We start from the raw sequence: 21,200 nt of genomic DNA on the forward strand, positions 1-21,200 counted from the left end.
AAGCCGAATTTGAGCTGCCAGCGGTTCAATGCTAAGAACATATAAAAGAGGGGACAGTGGGCATCCCTGCCTCGTTACATTTCTGATAGGGAGGGATTCTGAATGAGCGTGAGGGAGGCGAATTGTCGCTGCCGGATACGAGTATAAGCCTCTTAGTGCCGAGACAAATGGCCCCGACAGTCCGAAATGGCCCAACACAGAAAACATGAAGGACCAGTCCAGCCTGTCAAAGGCCTTCTCAGCGTCCAGGCTTAGGAGCAACGCCTCCACTCCCTCCCTGTTCACCACCTCCACCAAATCCAGAATCCTTCGTGTGTTATCTCCCGCCTGACGGTAGCGAACGAACCCAACTTGGTCTTTATGGACCAAGTACGGGAGCCAATTATTTAGACGTTCAGCTAAAAGTTTAGTAAATATCTTGAGGTCCGAATTTAAGAGGCTAATCGGGCGGTAGCTCGCACATTCCATCGGGTCCTTACCGGCCTTGGGAATAATAGTTATATAGGAATGTAGGAATCTATTTGGAATGTCTACTCCTTCCATGAACAGATTGAAGAGGTGTGTTAGGTGAGGAGACAGCTCCTCTACAAAAGTTTTGTAGTATAGGTAGGTGAACCCATCCGGACCCGGGGCTTTATGACCTGGCAGGTCTTTGATCACTTGTTGTATCTCATCTGGGGATATTTTCCGATTGAGTTCTTCCACCGCCTCTTGGTACAACTTTGGGAGGTGACAGGTGTCAAAGTAATCATTCACTATTTTTGCTCTGTCTGGTTGGGACACTGGAAATGGCGAGGGGATAGAGTATAGTGATGTGTAATAAGCTTGAAACAATTGGGCCATTTTTGTGGGGTCATATTGAGGGATACCCGAAGTGTCTTTTATCGCGCAAGGGGCAGTAGTCATCGTTTGGTCTCTAAGCTTTCTGGCTAGCAACGTGTGCGGTTTGTTCCCATATTCGTAATATTTCTGGCGAGAGTACCGGAGAAGTTTTTCTACGTGACCCTGCGTAATCTCTTTTAATTTAGATCTCAAATCTATCACCTTCTTCAGGCGAATCCTAGAGGGACGGGTACAGAGCTGTTCCTCTGCTGCGCGTAAATCCTTTTCATATTGGCGATAGAGCTGTTGAGAATCCTTTTTAATCCTAGAGGATAGGGCTATGCACTCCCCCCTAATAACTGCCTTGTGGGCTTCCCATATCAGCGGGAAGGATGGAGATGACTGAGAGTTTTCCGTAAAATAATTCTGTATGACCCGTCGGAGGGATTCTCGAGAGGAAATATTAGTTAATAAAGATTCATTAAGTCTCCAGTGGTTTTTTTTTAAAGGGGCAGTCGTCAGGTTCAGAAATATTAATACGGGGGCATGGTCCGACCAGGTGATGCTACCAATCTATGCCTGCTGAAGTGCTCTAAGTGTAGGGATATTGCCAAAGAAGTAGTCTATTCGACTATGTGAATTGTGTGGATGTGAGAAGAAGGTGTATTGTCTTGCTGTTGGATTGTCTATTCTCCAGAGGTCATACAATTGGTGTTTACGAATCAGCCTGCGGAAACCAACAGATAATTGTGATGATCTATGTTGACTTACGGGATGTGAGGGTGCATACAATTTATCAGCATTCTCCGAGAACACCATGTTAAAATCCCCTCCTATAATGTGTATGGCCCCTCGATCTGCTGAGAGACGCGCCAAGACAGATGAAATAAATTTAAGCTGATTGACGTTAGGGGCATATAGGTTACAGAGGATTAGCCGTTTCCCATTCGAAGTTCCCTGGACAATCAGATAGCGACCTAACGGATCTGCCTCACACTTGCTCACTTGAAATGGGCAAGCGCGGGAAATCAATATGGCCACCCCTGCTCTCTTCTTTGAGTTTGTGGCTGAAAAGGATTGAGGAAACCAATGGCGGGCAAAGCTAAAAGACCCTTTGTTCGTAAAGTGTGTTTCTTGCAGGAACACTACTGCCGCCCTTGACTTCCGCATCTCCTGGAGGACCAGTCTCCTCTTCACATCAGAATTCAACCCCTTAACATTAAGACTCATTATCTTCGCCATCCCATGACCTCTAAATGTGCTCGTGTGGAGGCTAATATCTGAGACTTTCGTTTAGTGTGCGTGGCAGGCAATCCCCCTGAACCCCTTCGTGATATAGCAGATATATTTTGAGAAGTTGCATACCTGTGGATCTTACCAAGACCTAAAATAACAAACTCAAACATAACTATGGTCAACTATAAAATAGGAATTTGCAGTTATGAGATAAGTATACGGCAGTCGAAACTAACCGCCCACTATCCCAATACCAGAGCCGACTTATATTTACTCAAAGTAGAGAGTATTACACTGGATATAACCTGCACTGTAAAACAAAGTGCGAGAAATTTAGTACGACTCTGCCAGTGGGTAGGTGGCAAAACTCCACAAGCCTGGCACCCTGACCCCAACCCCCCCTCCCCCCCGGGATTATCTAAAATGGAGAAATCACAAAGATATGGAGAACTATATAGGTAAACCCATTAGGACAAAGTAACTTCTACAGGTAACCACAAGTTCACATGAGAGCTTAGTCAAGTAGGTTCTTCTTCCCTCGAGCTCTTGGAGCGTCGTTTGCGCGACGTAGTAGCCGGTTGCCAGGTCTGAGAAAGTGGCGGCATCTGCTGGGGCATACCCCAATCTGGCAGATCTGGAACAGGGAGGTCAAAGGCCCGGCAAAAAGGCTCAAGATCAGCGGGGGCCCGAAGGCAGGCCTGCGTCTCTCCTCGCCGTGCAGTGAGGCTAAACGGAAACCCCCATCTATAGAGAATGTTATTATCCTTCAAAGACGACAGTAGTGGGCGGAGGGCCTTCCTCTGCTGGAGTGTTAACCACGAGAGATCTTGGAATAACTGGATTTTGGTACCCCGGTACATCACTTGTTTTGGCGGTCGTGCTTTAAACATTAATTCTTCTTTAAGTTGAAAGTCAGTGATATGGCAGATAATATCCCTTGGATTCCCTTTCAGATTTTTAGGGCGTAAAGCCCTATGCGCTCTATCTATGGGAATTGGATTGTCAGGAGGTTGCTGCAGAAGTGAGTTGAATATAGTCTGCAAAATTGTTATGACGTCCTCCTTTGCTTGGGACTCGGGTACACCTCTGACCCTTATATTATGGCGTCTGCCTCTGTTGTCCAGATCCTCAATATGACGCTGCAGCTCCCTTATGACGTCAGCCTGAGAGGAGGTTTGGGACTGGAGGTGACGGATGGTTGTTCTAGCTTCCGTATGGTCATTTTCCAGCTGGTTTATTCTTTTAGAAATGGAAATGACATCCTGTCGGACCGCTGCTATTTCAGATCTACAGGTATGTTTAACCTCAGAAATGAGTGTTTGAAAATCCTTCTTGGTAGGGAGCTGTTGGACATGCTCCCACCACTCAGCAGGAAGGCACATAGGTTGCGTGATGGAAAGGCTGGAAAGGCTGACCCCTGCCCTCTCCTGGGCCCTCTGCCTGGTGTTATCTACCCCTGGTGGGTCGGAGGGGGACCCGGGGCTCCGAAGTCCTGGGCCCTTTATTACTTTGTGGGGTCTTTGGGGCCTGGGGATGAGGGTCTCATTATGCAGCATTGGTGGTTCCAGTGGAAAAGACAGGGAGTCACTGCCCGGCACTGTATCACTGTCCCATGGGGGCCTGGGGACTCCAGCACTCTGCGGTGCTTCATATGTGCCCCCCAAAGCCTCCCCGCTGCCTCCTGCCATTTCCTCCATTCCCCCACCGCTTCTGCTCTCCAGACCCTGCTCCCCTACGCCCCACTCTATGCCACTCACTTCACTCAGTGTGACGTCCATGTGGGCCGCGGGGCTCCAGCCGCCGCCACGCTCCAGCACCTCCAGAGGGGGGAGGGGCGGCATCATCACCGCCGTCCTCTCTTGGCTCCCAGGGCTCGCTTCTAGGGAGAGCGGCCGTCGCTCACCTGGCCTGGGAGATCGGGGGTACTCCGGGTCTTCCAGCTCACCGCATCCACGCTCCTGAGTCCCCGCGCGTCTTCCCCGCCGCCGCCATCTTGACCACGAGGGAGGCCTCTATCCCGCCGGCGCTCACTGGACCCCGCTCTTCATTCCCTCTGCCCCCTGCGGCTCGTACCGGCAGACCCCGTACAGTCTCCTCCGCAGCTGCTGTCGGGCGAGGGGTGAGATGCTGAATCACCTCCCCGGCTCGGGCCTCCTCCTGCTCCTGCTCGCCGGGCGGCTCCCTTGTTAGGTAGGCGTCCAGAGTGAATGCTGCTAGGGTCCCAGGGTCTTTAGACATCTTTGGGGGCTTTTTCTTCCCCGTTTCGGGTCCTCCGAGCTGATGTAATAGTGCTATTTCTGATCCCGGGTGAAGGAGCTCAGGACTCAGGCGTCTTGCCTCATGGAGTTCCGGACACGCCCCTGCGCAATACATTTTATGTTACAATTTTTCCTGATACCCTTGTGAAAAAAAGCTACCTGGTTGAAGTAACAATTTCGTGGTAATTTGTTTTTTTTTTATTTTGACGGCTCAAAATTATTAACTTTTGTGAAGCCCCCAGAGGTTCAAAGTGCTCACTAAACATCTAGATAAATTCCATGAGGGGTCTAATTTCAAAAATGGGGTCACTTGTGGGGGAGCTACATTGTTTAGGCACCTAAAGGGGTCTCCAAACGCAACATCGCATCTGATAATTATTCCAGACAATTTTGCTTTCAAAAATTCAAATGATGCTCCTTCCCTTCCGAGCCTTGCCGTGCACCCAAACAATTGATTTCCACCACATATGAGATATCTGTGTACTCAGTAGAAATTGCACAATCAATTTTATGGTGCATTTTTTCCTGATACCCTTGTGAAAATGCTACATTTTATGGCTAAAGTAACATTTTTGGTGTAAAAAAGTAAAATTTTCATTTTTTTCCTTCCACATTGCTTTGGTTGCTGTGAAGCTCCTAAAGGGTTAATAAACTTCTTGGATGTAGTTTTGAGCAGTGTGAGGGGTACAGATTTTCGAATGGGGTCATGTTTGGGTATTTTCTGTCACCTAGGCCTCTCAAAGTCACTCCAAATGTGGTAAACATTTTTTTTTTGTACATTTTGTTGGAAAAATGAGAAATTGCTGATGAACTTTGAACCCTTCTAACTTCATAACGAAAAAAGACTTTGTTTCGAAAATTGCGCTGATGTAAAGTAGTCAAGTGGGAAATGTTATTTAGTAACTATTTTGTGTGACATATCTCTCAGATTTATGGACATAAAATTTCAAATTTTGAAAATTGCGAATTTTTCAAACGTTTCGCCAAATTTCCAAAGTTTTCACAAATGCAAAAAATATTGACCTAAATTTATCACTGACATGAAGTACAATATGTCTCGAAAAAACAATGTCAGAATTGCCGGGATCTGTTGAAGATTTCCAGAATTATAACCTGTCAAAGTGACACTGGTCAGAATTGCAAAAAGTGGCCGGGTCTTTAAGGTGAAAACAGACTGGGGGCTGAAGGGGTTAATCTATAAACCACATCCCAAAGCCATACGCTATTAAATGTTATATATTTAATCTGAAAAGTTGGCAGTATTTATAAAAATATACAAAAGATGATGCAAAGGGGAAAACAATACAGTATATACAATTACATAAAATAAAAGGGAATAAAGCAAGAAAATAAATAAACCTGGGTCACAGAAATTCCTTCAGATTTCTGGAGGGAAGGACTCCAAAGGAACGTGGAACAATCCCACACAGCAATGTTCCTTTCATTGAACAAGGATCATAATTGGCATCAGCTTTTTATTAACACAAGTTACACCCACATACCTCCCCTCTGGTGACTCATACCAGGACTGGACGTCAGATAACTATAGGATGTGTCTAAATCTTAGAAAATGATAAGATTCCCAACTTTTACAATATCTCCATCCCTGGAGGTCCCAGGGGGGATATACAGTTAGGTCCAGAAATATTTGGACAGTGACACAATTTTCGCGAGTTGGGCTCTGCATGCCACCACATTGGATTTGAAATGAAACCTCTACAACAGAATTCAAGTGCAGATTGTAACGTTTAATTTGAAGGTTTGAACAAAAATATCTGATAGAAATTGTAGGAATTGTCACATTTCTTTACAAACACTCCACATTTTAGGAGGTCAAAAGTAATTGGACAAATAAACCAAACCCAAACAAAATATTTTTATTTTCAATATTTTGTTGCGAATCCTTTGGAGGCAATCACTGCCTTAAGTCTGGAACCCATGGACATCACCAAACGCTGGGTTTCCTCCTTCTTAATGCTTTCCACAGCCTTCAGGTATTGCTTGTTTGTGGGTCTTTCTGTCTTAAGTCTGGATTTGAGCAAGTGAAATGCATGCTCAATTGGGTTAAGATCTGGTGATTGACTTGGCCATTGCAGAATGTTCCACTTTTTTGCACTCATGAACTCCTGGGTAGCTTTGGCTGTATGCTTGGGGTCATTGTCCATCTGTACTATGAAGCGCCGTCCGATCAACTTTGCGGCATTTGGCTGAATCTGGGCTGAAAGTATATCCCGGTACACTTCAGAATTCATCCGGCTACTCTTGTCTGCTGTTATGTCATCAATAAACACAAGTGACCCAGTACCATTGAAAGCCATGCATGCCCATGCCATCACGTTGTCTCCACCATGTTTTACAGAGGATGTGGTGTGCCTTGGATCATGTGCCGTTCCCTTTCTTCTCCAAACTTGTTTCTTCCCATCATTCTGGTACAGGTTGATCTTTGTCTCATCTGTCCATAGAATACTTTTCCAGAACTGAGCTGGCTTCATGAGGTGTTTTTCAGCAAATTTAACTCTGGCCTGTCTATTTTTGGAATTGATGAATGGTTTGCATCTAGATGTGAACCCTTTGTATTTACTTTCATGGAGTCTTCTCTTTACTGTTGACTTAGAGACAGATACACCTACTTCACTGAGAGTGTTCTGGACTTCAGTTGATGTTGTGAACGGGTTCTTCTTCACCAAAGAAAGTATGCGGCGATCATCCACCACTGTTGTCATCCGTGGACGCCCAGGCCTTTTTGAGTTCCCAAGCTCACCAGTCAATTCCTTTTTTCTCAGAATGTTACCCGACTGTTGATTTTGTTACTCCAAGCATGTCTGCTATCTCTCTGATGGATTTTTTCTTTTTTTTCAGCCTCAGGATGTTCTGCTTCACCTCAATTGAGAGTTCTTTAGACCGCATGTTGTCTGGTCACAGCAACAGCTTCCAAATGGAAAACTACACACCTGTAATCAACCCCAGACCTTTTAACTACTTCATTGATTACAGGTTAACGAGGGAGATGCCTTCAGAGTTAATTGCAGCCCTTAGAGTCCCTTGTCCAATTACTTTTGGTCCCTTGAAAAAGAGGAGGCTATGCATTACAGAGCTATGATTCCTAAACCCTTTCTCCGATTTGGATGTGAAAACTCTCATATTGCAGCTGGGAGTGTGCACTTTCAGCCCATATTATATATATAATTGTATTTCTGAACATGTTTTTAAAAACAGCTAAAATAACAAAACTTGTGTCACTGTCCAAATATTTCTGGACCTAACTGTATTCTGGCATCTTTCCTGTCACGATTTTATCTGTTCATAGATAGGAGACATTGCATAGATATTTTCATCTATGTGGTCCATATCTATTGGGTGAGACCCCGGCCATCACGAATGATGTGAAATGATGCTTTGCATTCTCTGTTTTATCACAAATTCGAACATATGACTTTCATATCTATTATATCAATACAGTTCATTATACCTTACTTTGTATTTTCTATAAGGGGAAACAAATTATTTGAACTTATCTGCTATTTTTCAGTACAACTGCTGCTCTTAACTCTACCATTCATAAATCTGTCCTTTTCTGCATTCTTGTAAATTCAAGCTGAGATTGGCTTCACATCTGCTAGAGGATTCTCTTTAATTACCTGTTTCCAAAGGAGAGGGTCAGCTGTATAGGGGTCTTGTGGAGTCTTTATGGATTTTGTAATTTCTATATGACACAAGACTACATATTGATGTTTTCCAAAATTGAACTTTTATTCCCTTGAAAGCGAAGGTCATTTTTTGGACACTTTCCTAATCTTGGTGCTCGAAGAGTTCAGTTCAGTTCAGAAATATTACACTCCCAAAATAACCTAAATGGAAAAGAAAAGGATGTTGTAAAATTATTTTGCAATGATTCAGATATAGTAACTCTATAAGCCAACAAGGGGGATGGAATAGTCATCCAAAACATGGATGACTATATAAGGAAGCTCAGAATATTTCCCCCAACCCCATACACTAAGGGATTACAACTATGGATCCATTCTACATTTCTCAAAATAGAAGCATTTGAGGAAGGAATCTTAAAGAGAACCAACCGCCAACCAACATATTGTATAACGATTTAGAAAAGACATCAGCTGGATTGATTGCAATCTACGGTAAGTAGTATTATTTTCCAAACTGTCATATTCTCATTTTTTATATAAAGAGGCATCCAATAGCAATATACATCCCGCCTTCTCTGACTTACGTATAACCAAATAGTTGTTATTTTTTAGTTTACAGATGGCAATATAATGATTTCTTGTTAAATTATTTACTATTTTATTTTTATTGGAGGAGACGTAACGGTGCAGAGCCAACTGATCCTTTTCTATCATATTCTGGAACATGTCTAATGATGGTACGTGAGATTTTACTGGATAATAATGAGGGTTTGAGACCTTTGGTTTTACATCATGATCCCCACCAATTCTTCCAAATTACGATCCTCATCCAATTAGTTTAGGATTACAATGGCCTTCTGTTCAGAGAAGGAGAATCGTTCAAATTAAAGGGAACCAATCATCAGGATTTTCGAGTATAAGCTGCAGCCAGTGCAGTACTGGCACTATCAGGCACAGTGTGTACATACCATTGGGGGGCAGCTCGGGTGTTTAGGCAGTGAAATTCATCTTTATAAAGTTTGAAATTTCGTGCACTTTTTGATTGACGTGTGCACCTCTCTGTTAATGTCCGGGCGGGTTATGCAGGAGTTCCCCGCCCCCCCACCAGCCTGTTCCTCCCTCTCTCCTGATGCCCGGGCGGGTTATGCACGTGTTCCCCGCCCCCCCCGCGCTGCCTGTTCCTCCCTCCCTCCGGCTGAATGTAAAATGCTAATCTTCAGAAACATGGCGCCGGAGTGGGCCTCTGCGCACAGCGCTTATCTCCGGCGCCATGTTTCTGAAGCCCGCATTACACAGCTTGGTGTCTGCAGACTGCAGAACAGCTGATCGGAGGACGCGATCAGCTGTAGCTATGATGACGTGCCGCCTCAGGACACCGGGCCAGGACAGCAGCCTGCCAGCGACATCGGGGGTCAGGTGAGGTAAGTTCACAATGGACTCACATGACCCCGTGACGGCAGTGCTGCGAGACCCGGTCACGGTAGTGATATCGGGTGGCACTGTCTTCACGGGGTCAGGTGAATGAAATTACTAGCACCTGTGATGTCATTGCCCCAGCAGGCACGCACACATTATACACACACATACACACACTATATATATATATACACACACACACACTGCTGTGTGTGCGCCCCTGCGTTGACCTGGGCTCACCTTCTCAGTTCCAGGTCACTGCAGGAAAGCACTCACAGCTGTGTGTGTGTATAATGTGTGTATGCGCGTGTGTATAATGTGTGTGTGTGTGCGCGCGCGCGTGTATAATGTGTGCGTGCGCGCGCGTGTATAATGTGTGCGTGCGCGCGCGTGTATAATGTGTGCGCGCGCGCGTGTATAATGTGTGCGCGCGCACGCGTGTATAATGTGTGCGCGCGCACGCGTGTATAATGTGTGCGCGCGCACGCGTGTATAATGTGTGCGCGCGCACGCGTGTATAATGTGTGCGCGCGCACGCGTGTATAATGTGTGCGCGCGCACGCGTGTATAATGTGTGCGCGCGCACGCGTGTATAATGTGTGCGCGCGCACGCGTGTATAATGTGTGCGCGCGCACGCGTGTATAATGTGTGCGCGCGCACGCGTGTATAATGTGTGCGCGCGCACGCGTGTATAATGTGTGCGCGCGCACGCGTGTATAATGTGTGCGCGCGCACGCGTGTATAATGTGTGCGCGCGCACGCGTGTATGTGTGCGCGCGCACGCGTGTATGTGTGCGCGCGCACGCGTGTATGTGTGCGCGCGCACGCGTGTATAATGTGTGCGCGCGCACGCGTGTATAATGTGTGCGCGCGCACGCGTGTATAATGTGTGCACGCGTGTATAATGTGTGCGCGCGCACGCGTGTATAATGTGTGCGCGCGCACGCGTGTATAATGTGTGCGCGCGCACGCGTGTATAATGTGTGCGCGCGCACGCGTGTATAATGTGTGCGCGCGCACGCGTGTATAATGTGTGCGCGCGCACGCGTGTATAATGTGTGCGCGCGCACGCGTGTATAATGTGTGCGCGCGCACGCGTGTATAATGTGTGCGCGCGCACGCGTGTATAATGTGTGCGCGCGCACGCGTGTATAATGTGTGCGCGCGCACGCGTGTATAATGTGTGCGCGCGCACGCGTGTATAATGTGTGCGCGCGCACGCGTGTATAATGTGTGCGCGCGCACGCGTGTATAATGTGTGCGCGCGCACGCGTGTATAATGTGTGCGCGCGCACGCGTGTGTGTGCGCACGCGTGTGTGTGTGTATAGTGTGTGGTGTATAGTGTATAGTGTGTGTGTGTGTGTATAGTGTGTGTGTTGTATAGTGTATAGTGTGTGTGTGTGTGTGTGTGTAGTGTGTGTGTGGTGTATAGTGTGTGTGTGTAGTGTATAGTGTAGTGTGTGTATATAGTGTGTGTGTATATAGTGTGTGTGTGTGTGTATAGTGTGTGTGCGCGCGTGTGTGTATGGTGTGTGTGCGCGCGTGTGTATAATGTGTGTGCGCGCGTATAATATGTGTGTGTGTGTGTGTGCGCGCGCGCGCGCCACTCTGCTGGGGCAATGACGTCACAGGTGGAAGTGAGGGGCTGCTCTCACAATCAATGGGGGACTTTTAGTTCTGCATTAAAGGGGTGGTTCACCCATTTTTTTTTTTTCCCCCAATGATCAGATGATATTGGATCCGGATTGGACGGCGCGGGACCCTAACCCAGGATTACTGCGGAGGGGTGTTTATTTCAATAAAGATGGAGTCACTAATTGTGTTGTGTTTTATTTCTAATAAAAATATTTTTCTGTGTGTTGTGTATTTTTTTTTTTATCTATCATTACTAGAAATTCATGGTGGCCATGTCTAATATTGGCGTGACACCATGAATTTCGGGCTTAGGGCTAGCTGATAATATACAGCTAGCCCTAACTCCATTATTACCCGGCTAGCCACCCAGCATCAGGGCAGCTGGAAGAGTTGGATACAGCGCCAGAAGATGGCGCTTCTATGAAAGCGCCATTTTCTGGGGTGGCTGCGGACTGCAATTCGCAGTGGGGGTGCCCAGAAAGCTTGGGCACCCTTCACTGTGGATTCCAATCCCCAGCTGCCTAGTTGTACCCGGCTGGACACCAAAATTAGGCGAAGCTCACGTCATTTTTTTTTTAAATTATTTCATGAAATTCATGAAATAAAATAAAAAAAAAAGGGCTTCTCTATATTTTTGGTTCCCAGCCGGGTACAAATAGGCAGCTGGGGGTTGGGGGCAGCCCGTACCTGCCTGCTGTACCCGGCTAGCATACAAAAATATGGCGAAGCCCATGTCATTTTTTTTTTCTTTTTGGGTAAAAAACTGCATACAGTCCTGGATGGAGGATGCTGAGCCTTGTAGTCCCATGCATGACAAGTAACAGTGTGGATTTTGGCTAAGTTCACACACTGCGTCGTTTTATTTAAGCGGTGTTTTTGTGCGTTTTTTTGCGTCAAAAAACCCCAAAAAACCATACGTGGCAAACAACAGACGCGTTTTTACCGGGTTTTGGTGCGTTTTTTGCTCTGTGTTTTTATTCTTTTTTTTATCAGAGAAAGATTGTTGAAAGAAAAAAAAAATAAAAAAGGTCTGAAGTAATTTCCTTCTTCAATATGTTCTTCATTCTCCACTAGTGTATGCAGGAGAGCATACAGCTGCAGAACTACAGGGCTCAGCATGCTCTATCCAGGACTGTATGCTGGAGGGAGAGGCAGGGGGAGCAGAACTACAAGGCTCAGCATCCTCCATTCACTAGTGTATGCATGAGAGCAGACAGCAGCTGCAGAACTACAAGGCTCAGCATCCTCCATTCACTAGTGTATACAGGAGAGCAGACAGCAGCTGCAGAACTACAAGCCTCAGTATCCTCCATTCACTAGTGTAAGCAGGAGAGAAGACAGCAGCTGCAGAACTACAAGGCTCAGCATACTCCATCCCGGACTGTATGCAGTTTTTTGCCAAAAAAGAAAAAAAAAATGACGTGGGCTTCGCCATATTTTTGTATGCTAGCCGGGTACAGCAGGCAGGTACGGGCTGCCCCCAACCCCCAGCTGCCTATTTGTACCCAGCTGGGAACCAAAAATATAGAGAAGCCCTTTTTTTTTTTTTTTAATTATTTCATGAATTTCATGAAATAATAAATAAAAAAATGACGTGAGCTTCGCCTAATTTTGGTGTCCAGCCGGGTACAACTAGGCAGCTGGGGATTGGAATCCACAGTGCAGGGTGCCCATGCTTTCTGGGCACCCCCACTGCGAATTGCAGTCCGCAGCCACCCCAGAAAATGGCGCTTTCATAGAAGCGCCATCTTCTGGCGCTGTATCCAACTCTTCCAGCTGCCCTGATGCCGGGTGGCTAGCCAGGTAATAATGGAGTTAGGGCTAGCTGTATATTATCAGCTAGCCCTAAGCCCGAAATTCATGGTGTCACGCCAATATTAGACATGGCCACCATGATTTTCTAGTAATGATAAAAAAAAAAAAAAAAAATACACAACACACAGAAAAATATTTTTATTAGAAATAAAACACAACACAATTAGTGACTCCATCTTTATTGAAATAAACACCCCTCCGCAGTAATCCTGGGTTAGGGTCCCGCGCCGTCCAATCCGGATCCAATATCATCTGATCATTGGGGGGAAAAAAAAAAATGGGTGAACCACCCCTTTAATGCAGAACTAAAAGTCCCCCATTGATTGTGAGAGCAGCCCCTCACTTCCACCTGTGACGTCATTGCCCCAGCAGAGAGGCGCGCGCGCACACACACACACATATTATACGCGCACACACACATTATACACACGCGCGCGCACACACATTATACACACACGCGCGCACACACACTATACACACACACTATACACACACACTATACACACACACACACACATACACACACATACACACTATACACACTATACACACACACACACTATACACACACATACACACTATACACACACACACACACATACACACACACACACACACACATACACTATACACAGACTCACACACTATACACACATACACGCATGCGCGCACACACATTATACACGCGTGCGCGCACACACATTATACACGCGTGCGCGCACACACATTATACACGCGTGCGCGCACACACATTATACACGCGTGCGCGCACACACATTATACACGCGTGCGCGCACACACATTATACACGCGTGCGCGCACACACATTATACACGCGTGCGCGCACACACATTATACACGCGTGCGCGCACACACATTATACACGCGTGCGCGCACACACATTATACACGCGCGCGCGCACACACACATTATACACGCGCGCGCGCACACACACATTATACACGCGCGCGCACACACACATTATACACACACACAGCTGTGAGTGCTTTCCTGCAGTGACCTGGAACTCAGAAGGTGAGCCCAGGTCAACGCAGGGGCGCACACACAGCAGTGTGTGTGTGTGTATATATATATATATAGTGTGTGTATAATGTGTGCGTGCCTGCTGGGGCAATGACATCACAGGTGCTAGTAATTTCATTCACCTGACCCCGTGAAGACAGTGCCACCCGATATCACTACCGTGACCGGGTCTCGCAGCACTGCCGTCACGGGGTCATGTGAGTCCATTGTGAACTTACCTCACCTGACCCCCGATGTCGCTGGCAGGCTGCTGTCCTGGCCCGGTGTCCTGAGGCGGCACGTCATCATAGCTACAGCTGATCGCGTCCTCCGATCAGCTGTTCTGCAGTCTGCAGACACCAAGCTGTGTAATGCGGGCTTCAGAAACATGGCGCCGGAGATAAGCGCTGTGCGCAGAGGCCCACTCCGGCGCCATGTTTCTGAAGATTAGCATTTTACATTCAGCCGGAGGGAGGGAGGAACAGGCAGCGCGGGGGGGCGGGGAACACGTGCATAACCCGCCCGGGCATCAGGAGAGAGGGAGGAACAGGCTGGTGGGGGGGCGGGGAACTCCTGCATAACCCGCCCGGACATTAACAGAGAGGTGCACACGTCAATCAAAAAGTGCACGAAATTTCAAACTTTATAAAGATGAATTTCACTGCCTAAACACCCGAGCTGCCCCCCAATGGTATGTACACACTGTGCCTGATAGTGCCAGTACTGCACTGGCTGCAGCTTATACTCGAAAATCCTGATGATTGGTTCCCTTTAATTACACGTAAATTTATTACTAGAGTAAAGGCCGCTTTACACGCTGCGACATCGCTCATGCGATCTCGTTGGGGTCACGGAATTTGTGACGCACATCCGGCCGCTTTAGCGATGTCATTGCGTGTGACACCTATGAGCGATTTTGAATCGTCGCAAAAAACGTTCAAAATCGCTCATCGGTGACATACCCCCCTATTCCCAATTATCGTTGCTGCTGCAGGTACGATGTAGTTTGTCGCTCCTGCGGCAGCACACATCGCTATGTGTGACACCGCAGGAACGAGGAACCTCCTCTTACCTGCGGCCGCCCGCAATGAGGAAGGAAGGAGGTGGGCGGGATGTTACGTCCCACTCATCTCCACCCCTCCGTTTCTATTGGGCGGCCGCTTAGTAACATCGCTGTGACGTCACTGTTACGCTGAACGAACCGCCCCCTTAGAAAGGAGGCGGGTCGCCGGTCACAGCAACGTCGCTAGGCAGGTAACTAGTGTGACGGGTCCGCCCGATTTTGTGCGCCACGGGCAGCAATTTGCCCGTATCGCACAACCGATGGGGGCGGGTACGCACTCTATCGCAGTGTGTAAAGCGGCCTTAAGTCTGACTTGAAACATTTCTATCATCAGCAAAAAAAATGCCACTGACAAACTTTAACCATCTGTGCAGGACTCCGATCTGTCATTATGTCACGCCAGAGCGTACAGACACCTAGCGTGCAGCATAACACCAGGGTAACAATGGAAATGGTAAGAAAGGAAGGCCCTGATGATAGGAAGAAGAGACAACTCACCCGTGTCTATACCCTACGCTCCCTAATGTCACGGGTCCTTCACCCCCCTATCGTTATCACGTGCCTAGGCACTCATTCACTCTGGCTAGTGAGACGGCCAGCAGTAGTCTCATCACTGCAGTAGCACAACAGGTAAAGGAGATAAAGGAAAAATAAACACAGAAAGCAAAAACAATATAAAACTGTACCAATGCAGCTAAACACCACAGCAGTAATAATCACAACTCCTCAGCTTCTTTCAGACACAGGCCCCTTCCAAAGAGGTCAGCATAGAATTAGACTCTATAACTGGCATCAAATGGCAAGACACGTGACTTTTTATATTGAAGGGAAGTGGTCACTTAAGAGATGTACCTGAGATTAAGGCTACAAAGGATAGCCAGATTGAAAAGAAACCTTAACCCCTACAGCACTAAAAGAAAAGTAGATTCACTCAAATTAAGTTGTAGACCTGTGAACAATAAGGCACTGTGACCTTCTGATCCCAGACTCACCAGAGGTCTCCTCAGAGCGGGACACACTCAAGACACATTATCCATAAATTCATTCATAGTCAAGTTCATTTTTTCTTGTTCCGTATTGGAGATCTTCTCATATCCTTCTTATTGGTTCTCCTTCCTCCTCTTCATTTTCTGAATTCCGAAATTCTCTGAATGACGTATTAGAATGAACATTTTCTCTTTGATAATCACATTTATCAGGATTAAGGCCGCTTTACACGCTACAATATATCTTACGATGTGTCGGCGGGGTCACGTCGTAAGTGACGCACATCCGGCTTCGTAAGGTATGTTGTAGCGTGTGACAGCGGCGTGCAATTGCGATTGAACGAAAAAACGTTCATCGCATGCACGTCGTTCATTTCTGAAAAATTGAACGTCAGGTTGTTCATCGTACCCAAGGTAGCACACATCGCAGTGTGTGACACCCCGAGAACGATGAACCAGCGTCCTGCGGCTCCCGCCCGGCAATGCGGAAGGAAGGAGGTGGGCGGGATGTTTACGTCCCGCTCATCTCCGCCCCTCCGCTTCTATTGGCCGGCTGCCGTGTGACGTCGATGTGACGCCGAACGTCCTTCCCACTCCAGGAAGTGGATGTTCGCCGTCCACATCAAGGTCGTATGGACGGGTAAGTGCGTGTGACAGCTTTTCAATGATTGTGCGGCTCATGCAACAAATTGCACGAGCCGCACAAATGATGGGGATGCGTGCAATCGCATACGAGATCGCACACGCAATTGAAAGGTGTAAAGCAGGCTTAACAGTCTGAAGATTCCAGATCTGTGGATCTTTGCAGCGCCTGTGCAATAGTTATTGTGAGGGATTTTCTTCAAGATTTACTTCTGTGAAAGAAGGTGTTTGCCCGACATTGCGCTATGAGCCAAATGTCTATCATGGTGCAGAGAAAGGCGGCAATCGCTCTCCCCCTAGAAGTGGAACTCCTGGGACAAACAGGGGACAAATGTGGAGTGGGAAAAATGTTTACTCAGTGTTGGACAGAAATAAAATCCATTTTAGTATAGGTTATTACTTATGTTGTGCTCTGATCTGGAAGACCCCCTAGGTGGACAGGCCCTTTTCCAGCTAGACCAACCCACTGGTGTGTCTGACAGGTCATGATGTGAGGTGTTGATCGGGATTTCTGGTTCTGTTGGTAGTGACACTGGTTTCTTAGGAACCTGGAACCATGGGGCATAGGCCCTGCACCCTGGGTAAGGATGCAGTACTCTGTGGCACCCTGATGTACTCAGGGGCGCCACATACACACACAGCTCCGCTCCGTACACCTCGTACACACACAGCTCCGCTCCGTACACCTCGTACGCACGCGGCTCTGCTCCGTACACCTCGTACACACACGGCTCTGCTCTGTACACCTCGTACACACACGGCTCCGCTCCGCACACCTCGTACACACACGGCTCCGCTCCGTACACCTCGTACACACACGGCTCCGCTCCGTACACCTCGTACAAACACGGCTCCGCTCTGTACACCTCCTACACACACAGTTCCGCTACGTACACCTCAAACACACACGGCTCCGCTCCGTACACCTCGTACACACACGGCTCCGCTCCGTACACCTCGTACACACACGGCTCCGCTCCGTACACCTCGTACACACACGGCTCCACTACGTACACCTCGTACACACACGGCTCCGCTCCGTACAGCTCGTACAAACACGGCTCCGCTCTGTACACCTCGTACACACACAGTTCCGCTACGTACACCTCAAACACACACGGCTCCGCTCCGTACACCTCGTACACACACGGCTCCGCTCCGTACACCTCGTACACACACGGCTCCGCTCCGTACACCTCGTACACACTCGGCTCCGCTCCGTACACCTCGTACGCACACGGCTCTGCTCTGTACACCTCGTACACACACGGCTCCGCTCCGTACACCTCGTACACACGCGGCTCTGCTCCGTACACCTCGTACACACACGGCTCTGCTCCGTACACCTCGTACACACGCGGCTCTGCTACATCCACACTGTAAACCCCTCCTGACCCCACACATAAACTTCCCCTCATCCAGCACCATGACACCCAGCACAGCAGAGCCCTGCATACACTGAGGAGCTGATCATGTGACCCCTGACTCCTCCCCTCCATGTGACATCATCACAGGTCCTGGAAGCACAGAGCAGCCATATATCTAGTGTGCGGCTCTGCAGGTGGAGGTAGGTGCAGGGTATTATATATCTAGTGTGCGGCTCTGCAGGAGGAGGTAGGTGCAGGGTATTATATATCTAGTGTGCGGCTCTGCAGGTGGAGGTAGGTGCAGGGTATTATATATCTGTGTGCGGCTCTGCAGGAGGAGGTAGGTGCAGGGTATTATATATCTGTGTGCGGCTCTGCAGGTGGAGGTAGGTGCAGGGTATTATATATCTAGTGTGCGGCTCTGCAGGTGGAGGTAGGTGCAGGGTATTATATATCTAGTGTGCGGCTCTGCAGGTGGAGGTAGGTGCAGGGTATTATATATCTAGTGTGCGGCTCTGCAGGTGGAGGTAGGTGCAGGGTATTATATATCTAGTGTGCGGCTCTGCAGGTGGAGGTAGGTGCAGGGTATTATATATCTAGTGTGCGGCTCTGCAGGAGGAGGTAGGTGCAGGGTATTATATATCTAGTGTGCGGCTCTGCAGGAGGAGGTAGGTGCAGGGTATTATATATCTAGTGTGCGGCTCTGCAGGTGGAGGTAGGTGCAGGGTATTATATATCTAGTGTGCGGCTCTGCAGGTGGAGGTAGGTGCAGGGTATTATATATCTAGTGTGCGGCTCTGCAGGTGGAGGTAGGTGCAGGGTATTATATATCTAGTGTGCGGCTCTGCAGGTGGAGGTAGGTGCAGGGTATTATATATCTAGTGTGCGGCTCTGCAGGTGGAGGTAGGTGCAGGGTATTATATATCTAGTGTGCGGCTCTGCAGGAGGAGGTAGGTGCAGGGTATTATATATCTAGTGTGCGGCTCTGCAGGTGGAGGTAGGTGCAGGGTATTATATATCTAGTGTGCGGCTCTGCAGGTGGAGGTAGGTGCAGGGTATTATATATCTAGTGTGCGGCTCTGCAGGTGGAGGTAGGTGCAGGGTATTATATATCTAGTGTGCGGCTCTGCAGGTGGAGGTAGGTGCAGGGTATTATATATCTAGTGTGCGGCTCTGCAGGTGGAGGTAGGTGCAGGGTATTATATATCTAGTGTGCGGCTCTGCAGGTGGAGGTAGGTGCAGGGTATTATATATCTAGTGTGCGGCTCTGCAGGTGGAGGTAGGTGCAGGGTATTATATATCTAGTGTGCGGCTCTGCAGGTGGAGGTAGGTGCAGGGTATTATATATCTAGTGTGCGGCTCTGCAGGTGGAGGTAGGTGCAGGGTATTATATATCTAGTGTGCGGCTCTGCAGGTGGAGGTAGGTGCAGGGTATTATATATCTAGTGTGCGGCTCTGCAGGTGGAGGTAGGTGCAGGTTATTATATATCTAGTGTGCGGCTCTGCAGGTGGAGGTAGGTGCAGGGTATTATATATCTAGTGTGCGGCTCTGCAGGTGGAGGTAGGTGCAGGGTATTATATATCTAGTGTGCGGCTCTGCAGGTGGAGGTAGGTGCAGGGTATTATATATCTAGTGTGCGGCTCTGCAGGAGGAGGTAGGTGCAGGGTATTATATATCTAGTGTGCGGCTCTGCAGGAGGAGGTAGGTGCAGGGTATTATATCTAGTGTGCGGCTCTGCAGGTGGAGGTAGGTGCAGGGTATTATATATCTAGTGTGCGGCTCTGCAGGTGGAGGTAGGTGCAGGGTATTATATATCTAGTGTGCGGCTCTGCAGGTGGAGGTAGGTGCAGGGTATTATATATCTAGTGTGCGGCTCTGCAGGTGGAGGTAGGTGCAGGGTATTATATATCTAGTGTGCGGCTCTGCAGGTGGAGGTAGGTGCAGGGTATTATATATCTAGTGTGCGGCTCTGCAGGTGGAGGTAGGTGCAGGTTATTATATATCTAGTGTGCGGCTCTGCAGGTGGAGGTAGGTGCAGGGTATTATATATCTAGTGTGCGGCTCTGCAGGTGGAGGTAGGTGCAGGGTATTATATATCTAGTGTGCGGCTCTGCAGGAGGAGGTAGGTGCAGGGTATTATATATCTAGTGTGCGGCTCTGCAGGTGGAGGTAGGTGCAGGGTATTATATATCTAGTGTGCGGCTCTGCAGGTGGAGGTAGGTGCAGGGTATTATATATCTAGTGTGCGGCTCTGCAGGTGGAGGTAGGTGCAGGGTATTATATATCTAGTGTGCGGCTCTGCAGGTGGAGGTAGGTGCAGGGTATTATATATCTAGTGTGCGGCTCTGCAGGTGGAGGTAGGTGCAGGGTATTATATATCTAGTGTGCGGCTCTGCAGGTGGAGGTAGGTGCAGGGTATTATATATCTAGTGTGCGGCTCTGCAGGTGGAGGTAGGTGCAGGGTATTATATATCTAGTGTGCGGCTCTGCAGGTGGAGTAGGTGCAGGGTATTATATATCTAGTGTGCGGCTCTGCAGGTGGAGGTAGGTGCAGGGTATTATATATCTAGTGTGCGGCTCTGCAGGTGGAGGTAGGTGCAGGGTATTATATATCTAGTGTGCGGCTCTGCAGGTGGAGGTAGTTGCAGGTATTATATATCTAGTGTGCGGCTCTGCAGGTGGAGGTAGGTGCAGGGTATTATATATCTAGTGTGCGGCTCTGCAGGTGGAGGTAGGTGCAGGGTATTATATATCTAGTGTGCGGCTCTGCAGGTGGAGGTAGGTGCAGGGTATTATATATCTAGTGTGCGGCTCTGCAGGTGGAGGTAGGTGCAGGGTATTATATATCTAGTGTGCGGCTCTGCAGGTGGAGGTAGGTGCAGGGTATTATATATCTAGTGTGCGGCTCTGCAGGTGGAGGTAGGTGCAGGGTATTATATTTCTAGTGTGGAGGCTCTGCAGGTGGAGGTAGGTGCAGGGTATTATATATCTAGTGTGCGGCTCTGCAGGTGGAGGGTAGGTGCAGGGTATTATATATCTAGTGTGCGGCTCTGCAGGTGGAGGTAGGTGCAGGGTATTATATATCTAGTGTGCGGCTCTGCAGGTGGAGGTAGGTGCAGGGTATTATATATCTAGTGTGCGGCTCTGCAGGTGGAGGTAGGTGCAGGGTATTATATATCTAGTGTGCGGCTCTGCAGGTGGAGGTAGGTGCAGGGTATTATATATCTAGTGGTGCGGCTCTGCAGGTGGAGGTAGGTGCAGGGTATTATATATCTAGTGTGCGGCTC

The 21,200-nt window shown here is 48.2% G+C and overlaps 1 protein-coding gene across 1 annotated transcript in view; it reads left to right on the plus strand.

Annotated features, from left to right (window-relative positions):
• The window catches only part of LOC142258898 (uncharacterized), a 143,629-nt gene that overhangs the window by 79,040 nt on the left and 43,389 nt on the right, over nt 1-21,200 (plus strand). The window contains 1 exon segment of the mRNA XM_075331457.1: nt 3,305-3,351. Within this exon segment, the coding sequence (XP_075187572.1) occupies nt 3,305-3,351 (47 nt within the window).

This window comes from Anomaloglossus baeobatrachus (assembly GCF_048569485.1).
Source record: "Anomaloglossus baeobatrachus isolate aAnoBae1 chromosome 5 unlocalized genomic scaffold, aAnoBae1.hap1 SUPER_5_unloc_17, whole genome shotgun sequence".
NCBI lineage: Eukaryota > Metazoa > Chordata > Amphibia > Anura > Aromobatidae > Anomaloglossus > Anomaloglossus baeobatrachus.